We start from the raw sequence: 14,496 nt of genomic DNA, 5'->3' as shown, positions 1-14,496 counted from the left end.
ACATAAACACACAAAAAGAAAGGACACTTACACTTCATCTGCCTCACCACAGGCTTGTTGGGCTCCAGCCAGTGCTGAGAGAAAGACATACTGTGTTATTGTCAGTGTACATTACATATGTAACATCAGAAAATAGTATTTATTTAAATGCATCATTGGATAGATTTGTTTTTATGTAAATGATCTCATATATTAGATGGGACTGCACTGAAACTGGTTTTAGAGTTTTATAAAAAATCAAGTTCTCATGACGTATTTCTACTATGTCACTTGTGTATTTTGAGCTCTGCCAAAATATCATTACGATGTTTACAGAGAAGAAGAAGAAGGAGGAGCCACTGTTTGCCTCCAAACTCCACTAACTTGACTAAAGCAAAGACAACAGTATGTGAATTTCAATAGGTTTCCCTTGAGTTAATTCAACATTAATGATGCAAGTTTACATTTGCACTTCCCCGACTACAAGTTTCAGTATAACGATGAAAAAAAAGAAAAAAAGTGCTCCTAATCACAACCAATCACAGTAAATTCTGCTTGTTCAAAATGTGTCTGTTCATTTATGTGAATCATTAGACTGTCCCACTCATTTTTTAATGTTGTGTTGTAAAACTTCTTGTTTTATTTTACAGCACCAGCAGAGATTAGACACAGCGACTGTGTGCGTGTGCGTGTGCGTGTGTGTGTGTGTGTGTCTGAAATACAGAGACTGGACTTAGCTGTAGTTGTTTCTCAATTAAAATTGTTTTGGAATAAACTGACTGTCTCCTAACTAATTCCCCACAGTGCCATCCTGCTGGCAGAGGTGAGGGATATTATTACAGCGGGGGGTGACGCATGTGAATAGAGAGCAAAGCTGCTTTCTCTGGTTGTCAACACTATTTATTTTCCCTTTCACTGAATATTTGGACCCATAATGCAAATGAACCTGAAGTATAATTATGAAAATATTGTCTCTTTTTGAATAAAGAAATATTTAACAAGTCAAACAAACAAAATCACTGATTCCAGCTTATTTTTTATGTTTTTTTTAATCATTTTTAAAGACACTTTTGGGCCGACAAGACAATCACAAAACTGTGATGATCTTTGGATGCAGAACATAATTATTTAACAATAATAATAACAATGGAAAGTCATGAGCCTGACAGATTGTGGGCGTCACCTGCACGTGTGTGATAGTTACCCTCTGTTTCTCTGGGTCCACATATCGAATGCCGAAGTAGTCTTTCTCTAGTAGGTTGTAATGGTTACACACATGGTCCAACAGGAACTGGCCTTTGGTGTCTCTCTGTGAAGACATCAAACACAAAGCACCATTCATTCTGGAGGTTATGTTGTGATCACGCAGGCACTTTAATCCAAGCAGCAATCTAAGCAGTCTTTCCATCCATGCAGATGAATCTCCCAGATACCCACAGCATCATCGCATGAACAAACTCTCCTGGGTCATATTTCTGTGACGTATTTTATCAGAGTGAGACATGATGCGGAACATCAGCAGCCTTAAGGTGTGTTTGTGATTACATGTATATCAGCCGTGGTCATACTCAGGACTCCAATAATCATGTCATCACCTAAACGCACACGAGGTTTCCTCATATGCATCGCACAACAACAACACTTTTACATGACTTGGAGGAGCACATACCACATCACATCCTGTACATTTAACCCACTTTCAATTAGGGCTGAACAATTTTGAATAAATATGTAATTGTGGTTATTTTGACTGACATTGCCATTGCAATATGACTCGCGATTTTGGAGGTAATGGTAATTAACCTTTATATCACTGTTCACATTTTCATTGAAGAACATACACAAAACCATCACTATTTTCCTCTGTCTGTAGAATGTGACGTGTCGGCCAGGACAACATTTCATCTAAAACAGTATTTTCATACACATTTTGGCTTTAACGAATATTGCGCCATATTGCAATTTTGATAACATTTTTGATTAGCCCTACTTTCAATCTATTGAATTTAGCTGTAATTATTCATCTGATGGACGTTTCATCATATGCATCTACTGTAGAGGTGGGTTTGGTGTGTGTGTGGGGGGGGGGGGTGGAGACTATGTGACCTGCTGATGAAGGTGGATTCTCTGCTCAGTTAAGCAGGACTGATTGATTTAGAAGGACCTTGTTGTGATGTACTTACCACCTGACACACACACATATAATGCATTCCCTTAACCTGACCTTAACTAACACAACTAAGTGTCAAACCCTAACCCTCAACCTTAAGCAAGTTTGGTTTGTATTTATAAAGTGCTTTTCCAGTCTTGATGACCACTCAAAGCTGCTTTACACTATAGTTTTGCCATTCACCCATTCACTCACACTTTCATACAGCGCGTCTACTGTATCTTTCATATCCATTCGCCCGCTTCCCGGCACACCTAAACCAGATCTTCACTCCCAAAAAGCCAGACCAGCCATAACGTCCTCAAAATGCCACAAACACAATGTCGTTGTGCTGATTACAGCGTCGCACGTCCCTCCACAGATGAGAAAGATTGACAGTGAGGTAGAGACACACACTCACAAACCCCTGCTGTCTTCTCTCCTGTCACACGGCTGCTCAGTCAGCAGTGCTTGGTATGTTTTGTTCTTCCTCAGCAAGCAATCAGGACATTAGGCCAAGTCATTAGCTGTGTTCACCAATTCTGTGTGCAACGTCTGCAGCTGACATGCAGCAGCAGCAGCAGCAGCAGCAGCAGCAGCCGCAGCAGCAGCGGCGGCAGCAGCAGCAGCAGGGTGATTGATTGACTGACAACAGCTGGCCATGAGTTCAGGCTCACATCCATCTTATACAGAAAGTTCAGCTGTTACAGTGATAGAGCACATACGTCCTTTGTCAGAACCGCTTATGTATTCAGGGTTATTGGGAGACGGAGGTGGAGTGCAGCGATAGAGCTGCAACTAACGATTATTTTCATAATCAATGAATGCGTTGATTATTTTCTTGATCAATCGAGTACTTGTTTGGTCTTTAAAATGTCAGAATATGTTGAAAAATGTTGATCAAACCTGTTAATGATATTGTTCTCAAATGTCTCATTTTGTCATTTTGTTTACAAACTAAAAGGATTCAGTTTGAATTACTTTCAATGAGCATTCACTCAATAATGAATAATCTCCACCTAAAGTGACGCTGCATTAGAGGTAGATCAATGTATTGCTAAGGCCGAAATTTGTTGTTTTTATTAATCAACATTGTCTGACGATTGTTTATTTGATGACCCGTTTCATTTATTTGACATTTACTTTTTACACTACTCTTATTTATAATATAGTGTTGCGATAGATAAGTGTTGTTGACTAAATTAACATAAGTAAAGAACAATGTTGTGCCTCATTTGTTATTCAAAATGAAAAAGACACACAGTGATATGGGGAGAACATCACACAACCTCCACTAAGAACAACAGATTCTTTCTGTGAGCTAACAACGTATTTATGGATTGAGTTATTTAAGTATTTTAAACCACTATTTATAAGTACAACTCCCACAGCATTTAAACCCCCTCTATTTTATCGTCTATTGTCGCTGCAGATTTGTTAAATGACCCTGTTGAGTCACTGATGGCGGGCAGTCTGTGCGTCAGTTACATCTTATTTCATTTTTACACGAGCGAAGCAAATTCCTGTGCATGTGCTGAATTTTGTAGAAAACACCGGAGACTCTCGCCCAGGCAACCTTTCAAATCAATGTCTCGGTGAGTCATGCTTCATTCCGTGGTAAACAATCTGTTATGGGCAGTAATTGCACAAACAGCCACCAAAAAAAAAAAAAAGGCAAGATATTTTCATATAAATATCACAGTCACAAATCAAACACAAAACAGCACAGCGAGTCTAAGCAGCGTCTTAGAGGCAAAACCACAGCATCATTTAAAGGTCAATTCACTGAGCACTGAAGACGATTCAGACTGAAAACAAGTTCCCTGGAGATGAAACACATATTATATTTAATTTAAAACCAATATGTTGAGAAGAGAATTCCTTTTACATAATTTACTTTCTCTACTTAGTTTGTATCTTTCCTTCCTCTCTCTCTCTCTCTGTGTCCTCATCTTGCAGGCTGCAGGATCCAGATCCAGTTTTGAGGTTGTTATTATTATCATCATTATTGTCATTATTATTATTATTATGCTATAATTAAAGTTGATATCGGTGTACTGTTTTGCTGCTGCCTGTATAAATGACATTGCAGTACTATAAACGTGTCATAACTGATTCAAAAATGTCTTGTCTCAACCTATAACGTGTTCTAACTGTTATATATCTCTTTCTTCTGTCTCTACCTCGCAACCCACTTTTACTTTCTCTCCCCCCTTCCTTCCTCTCCTCTGTCCCCCATTTTTCCTTTCACCCCAACCGGTCGAGGCAGATGCTACACATTTTTGAGTCTGGTTCTGTCAGAGATTTCTTTCCCTCCACTGATGCCGAGTGTTTGCTCAATGTGTGAATGAATAAAGGATTATGTTATCTTAACTGTTGGGTTATCTCTATAATATTATAAAGGTTTCTACCTTACTACGTACAGTGCCTTGTATGTTGTGATTTGGCGCTATACAAAAAAATTGAATTGAATTGCAATTTCTAACCGTGTGAAATTCAGACGCAGTAAGGCTAAATTATATATTAATCAATATTAATATATTTGGTTAGTTTTAAGTGAAGAAGAGAACAGTGGAGCTGTTTGTGGTTCAGTTTCTGCAAAGTTGCTCGCATGTTTGTTCTCATGATGCAACTCCTTAAGAGATTTGCACTGCGATGCCTGTTAAGTTCACAGAGATTAGACACATATTATACATTTACACATATTCAGGCTTTCCAAAATGCATTTTTTTCATCTTCTTACGTGTTGTTGAGTCAAAGCTGTGATTCATTTGAAGTCGCATTTTTTTAAGTCGCGCTATAAAGTAGCAATAATTGTGCAGAAGTCACAGAATAGACCGTTTTTCTTTTCCCTTTGTTCATTAAAAACGAGCCAAGAGAACACTGAACTGTGACGTATTTCCAAATTTCATAAATTCAACCTGCTTTTAAACATTTTGAGTACTTTTGGTTCAAGCATGTTTATGTAGTTGTAAAAAATAAAAATTCATCCGATTGTCAAGGCTATAAGACACTCTATGTTGCACATAGCCTCTGTATATGCTGTACGTTTAAAGCAGCCTAAATGCTCTGTGTTCTAAGGATTAACACATAAAACATAATGATCTGATTGTAATGTAACCAGTTATGATTTGATGTACCAATTGTCCTGCAGACATTATTCAAAGGTTGAAATCCTGCATCGTGCCACTGTAATTGGTCGTAAGTAGTAAGTAAGTAAATTGCTTTTTCAGCTGCAGCTAATGGGACGTGATTAATCGAGTAAGTAACTTACTGTGTGTTCCACAGATTCTAAAAGCAACGTAGTAAGGTGGACGATCCCTGTGACCATTTGTTACATCGCTGACAAACACCGTTGGCTGGACCGGGTTTATTGTTATGTCACTGTAATACAAGTCGTGTGCGTTGTTGTGGGCGTGCGTGTAGGATAAAAGGCAGGAAACATAGCCAGCTCCTTCTAACCTGATCGTCAAACTACACCTTTCCTCCGTCTGCTTCTCCAGGGCAGGGAAAGAAAGAAGTGATGCCAAGAGGGAAGAGAGAATAGACTAGACGGAGAGTGAGCCAGGGCCACACACGCCGCAAGGCTGAATGAGACAGTTGGCAAAGACGGAGCTAAAAGAGACAGGGACTGATAGATTGACTTAAAGAATAAAAGACAGAGTGAAGAAGAAGAAGAGTCTGTATCATGCCCAACAAGGGCTGAATTCATATTTCATACATCCAAAGGCTGAGCATTAAAAATTAACTTGGTCATCCTGTAACTACATGATCTCTTCTAATGACGGCAAAGTGCTTTCTTCTCTGCCTCACTTCAACACACACACACACACACACACTTTAAATAGAGCCTCGGTGTAGAGTGTGTATTCAGTTTAGCACAAGCAAAGTGCACTTTGACGTGCGTGCCCACTGGAGCGAGTCCACCCGTCGTGCTCTACCATTTTCTTCTCAATAAGGCAACCTCCTCGGAGTCCAGGCAGAGACACACAGCAAAAATCAGAAGGGGGAAAAAATAGAAAACCATCAGCACACGGAGTAAAAATACACAAACATCAATTATTTATTTTATACTCAATCCACAAAAAGTCTGTTCAACTTGGGCGAGTCAAGTAAGTTTGGCCACTCACTCACATTCACATGTGACAATTTACATTTACATTTTCTGTCAGCATCATAAGGAAAATGTGGGATTAGAACCGGTGACCTGCTTTTAATCCTGGTTTAAATTGTTGTGAGCAGGTTTCATGTTCTCCCTGTGTGTGGTGTTAGCTTGATTTGGAGACCATAATTCAATTGTAGGTGTAAATATTTGTTTGTCTTATAAGAAGCATTTTATAGGAGAATCTTTGAATAACAAAATAAGTCAAATTGCAAATGTTAGGCAAATTGGACACTCTAAAATTGACCGTAGGTGTGAGTGATGGACTGGTGACCTGTCCAGAGTGTACCCCGCCTTTCGCCCTATATGTCGGCTGAGATTGGCACCAGCGCCCCATGTGACCCTCATATTAAGGATAAAGTAGTAGAAGATGGACGGATAATAACATAATATAAAAGCAGTGGCATACGCACATAATTGGAAGAGAACAGGATTAAAATACAGCTGCTTCACTATGTGACTCCAGTGCAGAGACAAAAACAAAGCCAAATCAAAAAAGACTATCTGTAAGTTATATTTAGAAATAGAGTCCCCCCCCCCCCCCGTCGCCACCGCTCCGATTTGTTCCGATTCCTATCGACATCTCATGACTTCACGGCCGACACTAGGACCCCGCACACCCTGGCGATGCTTGTTTGTTGTTAAATTAATTTGCATGCCCGCTCAATTATGACTCGGTCCTTACTGAATTTGATGTGATTCATCTCATGACACACTTAATTGACTGAAACATCGCGAGGAGGAACAGCGTGTGTGAGGACGCCAACACACACACACACACACACACACACACACACACACTCCTTTTTTTGTTCACACAGGGACATTTTCAAAATTCAAAATGAAATAATGGTCCATGCTTATAACTAAAGATCCCTTATACCTTATAATTCCACTCATGTTTTCTTAATATTTTACAAGATATAACTACGAAATAGTGAGGTTTAAAAGATGAATGGTATTTCCCTCTTTACCTCCACACCAAACCAATCTGAGGCTGCAGCTAAAACAAGCGCTCCACTAATTCATGGCTTCACTCTGCTGCCGCTGTTGCTGCTCTTTAGGGAAATGGAGATTTAAGACGCCAGTGCACCAATCTGCCAATTTATTTGCCAATTAAGATAAGTTTGTGAGTAGACCTCTGCACGTATATGCGATGTTAACTATTCTTACACCAGTGCCAATATTTCTAAAGCCGGTTTGTATTTACCACCCAAAAACCCTGAGCCCTCGGGCAAACAAGTGCATAGATCGAGAGGCTTGACCAGGATGCAGGGGAGACTAATCAATACCTGACATTGATGGTTTGGGAAAAGCAATAGAATAGATCAAAGAGCGGGAGCGCTAACAATTAAGCTGTTTTCTATCATTTTCTCAGGAGGCAGAAACAAATTTCGCCCTTCGCCCTCAAATATAATAACTCTCCATCCTCTTTTCCTTTCTCAGTTCACTTCAAGGAGCTTTGGATTTGCATAAATCAAGTCATTCCACACTGTCTGGTTGGACCATACATGCACACTCTGGCTTTTTACAGCATTTATCTGAGCTACATAATGTTGTTTACTCTAACCTCAGAGTCATTTAGGGGCTCCAGGGCTTTCAGCAAATCATATTTCTTTAAATGTCACCTTCTCATGTTCGAGCCTGACATATTTGCTTTATTTAGTCGGAGGCCGGAGAATTTAGAAAGGAAGTTTGTGGAGTGTTTTGCTGCAAAGTTATGACTCACCAGGTCATTTTACTTTAAGGAGACATTTGATTGTTATACCTTACACCTGACTTAATGAGTCAGCTATAGATTCAGGATGCAAATGCAAATCATCCTCTCGGGCTACGCTGCATAACGGGATTGGGATAGAGGAACACGTTCTGTCTTTTATGGAACACGTCCAATTTATATTCAAGAGGGAAACCTTTGTGAAATGATAGTTGACCTCTCCACCCACAACCTCTCTTCGTAAAAGCCTCCCGTCATCACACTTTTGATCGGCACGTTTCCCTCGTAAATGCTCTCTCTACTGTTTGTTATACGAAGGACTTCTTTTATCCTCCGTGTGCCACAACCGGAAAAAGTTTACCTCTTGTCATTAGATTGTACTTTCAAGGAACATTCAAACTAATTTGTAATTTCTTGTCATTCGAGTCCACTGCTTTTATTCTGAAATACTGACTGAATACTTGGACTGAAATATCTCAACATAAAGTGAATAGTTTGAACATGGAAGTTTGAGACCTTAAGAGTTTGAATTAAACATATTCTTTCATTTTGTCGACCACCTACTTTTATTATAGCACCTACACAGGTTTTTGTTTTTTTCTTACATTTCATATTTTTTCTGTTATTTTGTTATTCCTGTGCATGCATTTTTGAGGCATTTAAGTGACTGTTAAGTAACGTAAATGTTGACATAACTATATACGTGTGTATATAGATATTGTACTGTTAATTCCAAATATGTAAAGGCTTCCCGATTAAACAAATTCTTTGCACAACATAATATAGAAATGAAATTGAGGAAGCAAAATAATTAGAGCTGATAATGACTCGACGAATCGATTATTAATCGATTATCAAATTAATCGTCAACTATTTTGATAATCGATTAATCGGTTTGAAGCTTTTTTCATGATTAAAACAAGATTGCTGATTGTTTCAGCTTCTTAAATGTGAATATTTCCTTGTTTCTTTGCTCCATAAAACAAAGAAATCATTTCCGGGTTTGACAAACACTGATCCATATTTTTCAACGTTTTCTGACATTTTATGGACCAAGCGATTACTCGATTAATCGTGAAAACAATAGACAGATTCAAGAAAATATGACAATAGTCAGTGGTTGCAGCTCTAAAAATAATAAAACAAAAAGAAAATATACAGATCTGCAATATGTAGATATACAGCTTTAAAACGTATTATATCGGCAAACGCACCAAGGCATGACCAACTTATGCTCTTATAGCACTGACTGTGACCTTGGACACAAACCTATTGCCTTTTCGTCACCTGCAGTGCTGCAGAGAACACATAGACATGCACAAATCAGCACACATGTATGAAATATGTCATGTGCACCTTGCACACCCTTCACGGCTGGGCACACACAGCCTAATAATCTTAGCGGGAGAGCCATCACTTATCAATAATGTGGAGCAGAGTCACTTTTCCGTCGTAATGGACTGTCACCTCTCTTGCTTTATGTACAGCTGGACATGAACTCGCAGGACGGTGGGACGGTGAGAGAGTGACCGCTGCAGCATGTCTGTGCACATGTTGGACGCACCGGAGCATGCTGCCTTATCGCCGCTCCACAGAACGATGACACTTTGTGTGTGGACATGTGCGTATACGTGCGAGAATTAGTGTACACAAAAGATCTGTTTGCCTGCCTGTTTGCAGGTCCCCGACTGCGTGTGTTTGTCCATGCCTTTCACTCTTGTAATGCAAAAAGCAGCGTTGTGTGCTTTATACAATAAAACAGGCCTCACTGTGGCCTCACTGTGATATGTTATGATGGGATACGATGTTATCCTTCCCCAGAAATGTGTCTATTTTTAAACAAAAAAACCTCATAGTAAATATTACAACGTTATATACATAAACAACACACGGTTTTCTTTGTCTAGTGAGGGTGTGAAATGAGGAGGAGAGTGGCCGAAACATCCATCACACCACGAAATCACAATACTTTAGTGTATTTGTATCTTCTTACACCAAAAAAAAGCTCATATCCACAAACTCATATCACATAACAACAACTTTCACTTTATGTATTTACACTCCACACACACACACACACATTAGCACAATCCTCTGCCAATATCACACAAATCCTGACTCCAGATCCTTGCACAGATCATCACCAAAATCCAATAACGTCTTCCTACATCCAACCTACTTTTCCCCCGAAAATGTAATTTTTCTGTTACACTCCGTCCTTATAGGCAGAAATAGGAGCACAGCCATAATAAGAGGAGTTAATAAATGCTGGTGTGTGACAGTGAGGAGTCTGACCTGTCATTGAGCAGGATAATAAATATCAATGAAGCCCACGTGTGACCCTTGACCTGGCTCATACCTTCCCTGTCTTCCTTGTCTATCAGCTGCTGGCAGTTTTAATCTATAAAACTCTTTTACGCCGTCCAATTCCTTTCTACATCAGCTCGTTTATTGAGACCCACCACGATGACATTGATTTTGTCTCGTCTACCATCTTTCTTTTGATGTCGTCCCTCCCTTCTGCCGTCTCATTCCCCCGCCTCCACTCCGTAGCAAGCAAAAAAAATAGATATTTTTTTTCTCTTTAGTCATCATTGAAGGAGCTTCAAAGAGGCATAAAAATAGAAAACTGATGTTATTTATAACTTGTTCCATCAGCCAGAAACAATAGCACTGCACCCAAACATGCACACAGAACAACGCTGCCGCACCGCCTCATCTCTCCTGGACCGAGTCAATGCAGTGGCAGTGAAAATCAATAGCAGCAACCATTTGCATCTTTAAATAGTACGTACTGGTGATGGGAATAGAGAGAGAACAAACAGAAAGGAAATATCAGAAGCTTTCAGAAGTTCACGTTATTGAATGTTATTTTGGTGCCGAGCAGGGAAGTTCTCCCTAACGGCAGAACTTTGAGTCCATCTTCCATGCAAGTGAACATAGTTTTTACCTCCCACACACTCACTCGTCGCGTAGAACATCACTTGACAACTGACTGATGTTGGCCTCATGAAGAACAGTGATCTCTGTTAATTATACATGACGTGTCACAGAGCAGGAGACGGGAGAAATCGAGAGATGTAGGAGAGGGAGAAGCAAGAAGATAAGGATGAAAGATGTAAAAATAGAGAGGGGGAGAAAAGTCGTTGAGGGGAGCAAATGTGAGGCTGAAAGTGGAGCAGAGAACGAGTAGGGGGTGAAAGGAGGAGCAGCAGCAAGGTTAGGCGTGGGAAGACGAGAGCCCGGAGGAGACGGGAGGAGGACGGAAGAGAAGGACAGACGGAGGGATGAGAAGAGCAAGAGTGGACGATAAAGGGACGAGGGGCTGAAAGCAGCAGAGGAGGTCGATGCACATTGATCTTGACATGTCTGTCCTGCAGCAGGTTAGAGTTAATATTACCACTGAACTTGAGAGCAGGAGGCTGGACACGCTCTTCCTCCAGGCCTAACACACACGCACACACGCACACACACACACACAGAGGTTTGTGCAGCTAGTCTTCTTAGGACACTATGCTGACTTGTATTTATTTGGACAAGCATCATCCCTTATCTTAACTATAACAAGTCAATCCTTAACCTATCCACAATCCAAATCTTAGCCCTAAACTGACTCAGAGATGAGGTTCTTATTGGGACCAGGTTTTGGTCTCCATGAGGGCGACTGGCATAGGCGGAGTTTGACTTTACACAGTACACAGTGCAACTAATGTGACCTGATGTGCAGAGACGACCGACTACACACAGCAAGAGAAGACACAGCACCGAGCTTGTGATAAAGTCAAACAGCAAAGCGCACAGGCTTAATCAGCTTCTGACCACTTTAATTAATTAATTAATTAATTAATTAATTACATAAGGGGGAGAAACAGCGTGCACACAAAGCGTATACTGTATTAAAACAACAGCGTAGATTTTACTTTGGCTGTTGGATTAGGAAAGTAGAGAGGACAAATGCTGAAAGTGCTCAGGAGCTGCTTCATGTCACATGCCTGCTCAAAAGTATGTGGTTGTTTTGTATAATTACAGTATTTTGAATTTATGAAACACATGGTGCCTTTCTCATGGATGTTGTGCGTGGGTTTTCTCCACATGCTCCAGTTTCCTTCCACACTCCAACAACATGCAAAGGTTACTTGGACATTCTAAATTGAGCGTAGGTGTGAATGTGAGAGTGAATGGATGTGTGTTGGCCCTGCGATGGACGGCCAGTTGCAGTACCTTCTTTGCTGCAGGATTATTTTCCTTTATTGTGCTTTTCCAAGATATTTGAAAGTCGTTTATCAGTGAAATCCCTGAACTGCCATAAAGGGATGTGTCTGTGCAGAGTTGACAGCTTAAGAGTAAAGTTTAACCACATTAAGCAAAAACACTATTCAAGATTCAGTGATTGCATTCAGTGTCATCTTTGGCCTACATAGTCCAACTAACAGAGAGCAGCACGACAGTCAACAGAAGCAAGACAGACAGTGACAGCGAGGGGAGGAAAAAAATAAACAGCTAAAGTAAGGCATGTGAGTCTCCCCACAGTGGTAACAGGAGAGCTGCTGCTGCGGTCGAGCAGCAGAAAGTGTAGCATGAGGAGCGCAGGATGTCATGAAATATGTAGGAGGGAGCAACTCAACAATGGAACACAGAGCCATTAAAGAAAGAAAGTCCTGGAAGATGCAGTCAGCTAGAAAAATAACCGTCCATTTCCTTATGGGGCACAGGGACACTCAGCTAAAACCTCCATATTCACACACAGTGTTGCATTTATGCATCTCACGTCAGTGTTCTCAGACGCTTACACAGAGTTTAACGCACTTTTGTGCTCACACAGTCACAAACACGCAGGTATACATGCCTGAGCCCTCTCCTCCTCCTCCCTTCCCCTTCCCTCACAGTGCACTCACTGGTGTTTTGTTAAATCATTGATTCCAAACACACAGGAGATGAGTGTCACAGTCAGTTTGGCATGCGGCAGGTGTGTTCACTCTGTCAGGGTCACACCACAGGCCCGAGGCAGCTGACAACTTGTTCTGAAAGCGGCTCAGGATGAGACGAGCTGCTGCTCATTCACTGTTAACAAGCTGGTGCTGCTTTGAAGGGTTTAGTGCAGCACTTAATGTAATAGTTCGGTTTGCACACACACCAGTCCACTGTTGTAATGTAACAAAGTACAAATACATTGTTACTGCACTTAAAGGGGACATATTATACCCTATTTCCCCCATTAAAATAGTTCCCTGGTGTCCTAATGAACATGTCAGTGACATGCCTTGGTCAAAATACCATAAGGATGAAGCATCATAGCAGTTCAATAACCCTGCTAAGCCCGCCCCTTTCAGAACGCTCGGTTTTCCTGCATGGTCCCTTTACATGCAAATGAGACACAGGCAAACACACACCCACTTCTTCCAGGGAGTTTCTGATTTGTCCTCTTTACAGCGCTTTACAGCTCTATTCGTCTCCCCCTCCCTCCACTAGTTCTCCGACAATATCAACATGGCAGCGTGCGCAGAAAACAGCCAGAGTGCCGTCACAGGAAGAGACGTTCTACATAAGGATCGAGCCGAACAGTGCCGAACTGTTAATCAGTTAAAAACACTTAGGAACAGCACCACTGATCGCCAGCGGCGCGCGGCGAGCTGCATAAGCTGGCGCTGTATGTTACTGTATCAGACCGGTGACTATGCTCCGGAGACCTCGGCACCGCGGCACCGCTGATCGCCACCGCGGCACCGCTGATCGCCAGCGGCGAGCGGCGAGCTGCCTAAACGGCCGCTGTATGCGACTGATCGCCAGCTTACATACAGCGGCCGTTTAGGCGGCTCGCCGCTGGCGATCAGCGGTGCCGTGGTGGCGATCAGCGGTGCCGCGGTGGCGAGGTCTCCGGAGCATAGTCACCGGTCTGCACCGGAGCTGGCGATCAGTCGCATACAGCGGCCGTTTAGGCGGCTCGCCGCTGGCGATCAGCGGTGGCGATCAGCTGATTTTCACAGAGAGTGCAGCACCTCTGCACAGAGAGTGCAGCACCTCTGCACAGAGAGTGCAGCACCTCTGCACAGAGAGTGCAGCACCTCTGCACAGAGAGTGCAGCACCGCTGATCGCCAGTGGCGAGCGGCATAAACTGCCGCTCGCCGCTGTATATGTGATTGTATCAGACTGAGTCTGTGCTCCGGTCATGGAGGACGTACTGAACAAATATTTTTAATTAGGACGTGTCAGAATGGTCAGTTATGAGATCTATGTGACCTTTTCTTAACAACGTGTGTGTGTTTGTACGTCGGTGAAATACGTCCCCTGACTAAATACGGCGACCGCTGGCCGCAGTCTAGTGCGAACACACGAACACACGTTTGCTGACTTTATCCGGCACATTAGCTTCATATATAAAATCCTCTGAGGCTGGAAGTTTGTGTAAAACACTGTGCTCCACTGTGCAGCCACCAACAGCACACTTGTCCCTCCGCGTTGACATAATACCGCTCTTCCTCCCTCGCCTG

The 14,496-nt window shown here is 41.8% G+C and overlaps 1 protein-coding gene across 3 annotated transcripts in view; it reads right to left on the bottom strand.

Annotated features, from left to right (window-relative positions):
- Positions 1-14,496, bottom strand: part of frmd3 (FERM domain containing 3) — a 48,464-nt gene that overhangs the window by 31,608 nt on the left and 2,360 nt on the right. For all 3 annotated transcript variants that reach the window (XM_058635184.1, XM_058635185.1, XM_058635186.1), the window contains exons 2-3: positions 1,184-1,288; positions 32-74 (exon numbers count right to left, since the gene is read on the bottom strand). In XM_058635184.1, the coding sequence (XP_058491167.1) occupies positions 32-74; positions 1,184-1,288 (148 nt within the window). The remainder of the gene's footprint in view (positions 1-31; positions 75-1,183; positions 1,289-14,496) is intronic.

Source organism: Solea solea, chromosome 8 (genome assembly GCF_958295425.1).
Source record: "Solea solea chromosome 8, fSolSol10.1, whole genome shotgun sequence".
Taxonomy (NCBI): Eukaryota; Metazoa; Chordata; class Actinopteri; order Pleuronectiformes; family Soleidae; genus Solea; species Solea solea.
The sequence above is the reverse complement of the archived record's forward strand: the minus strand, read 5'-3'. Positions and strand labels throughout refer to the sequence as shown.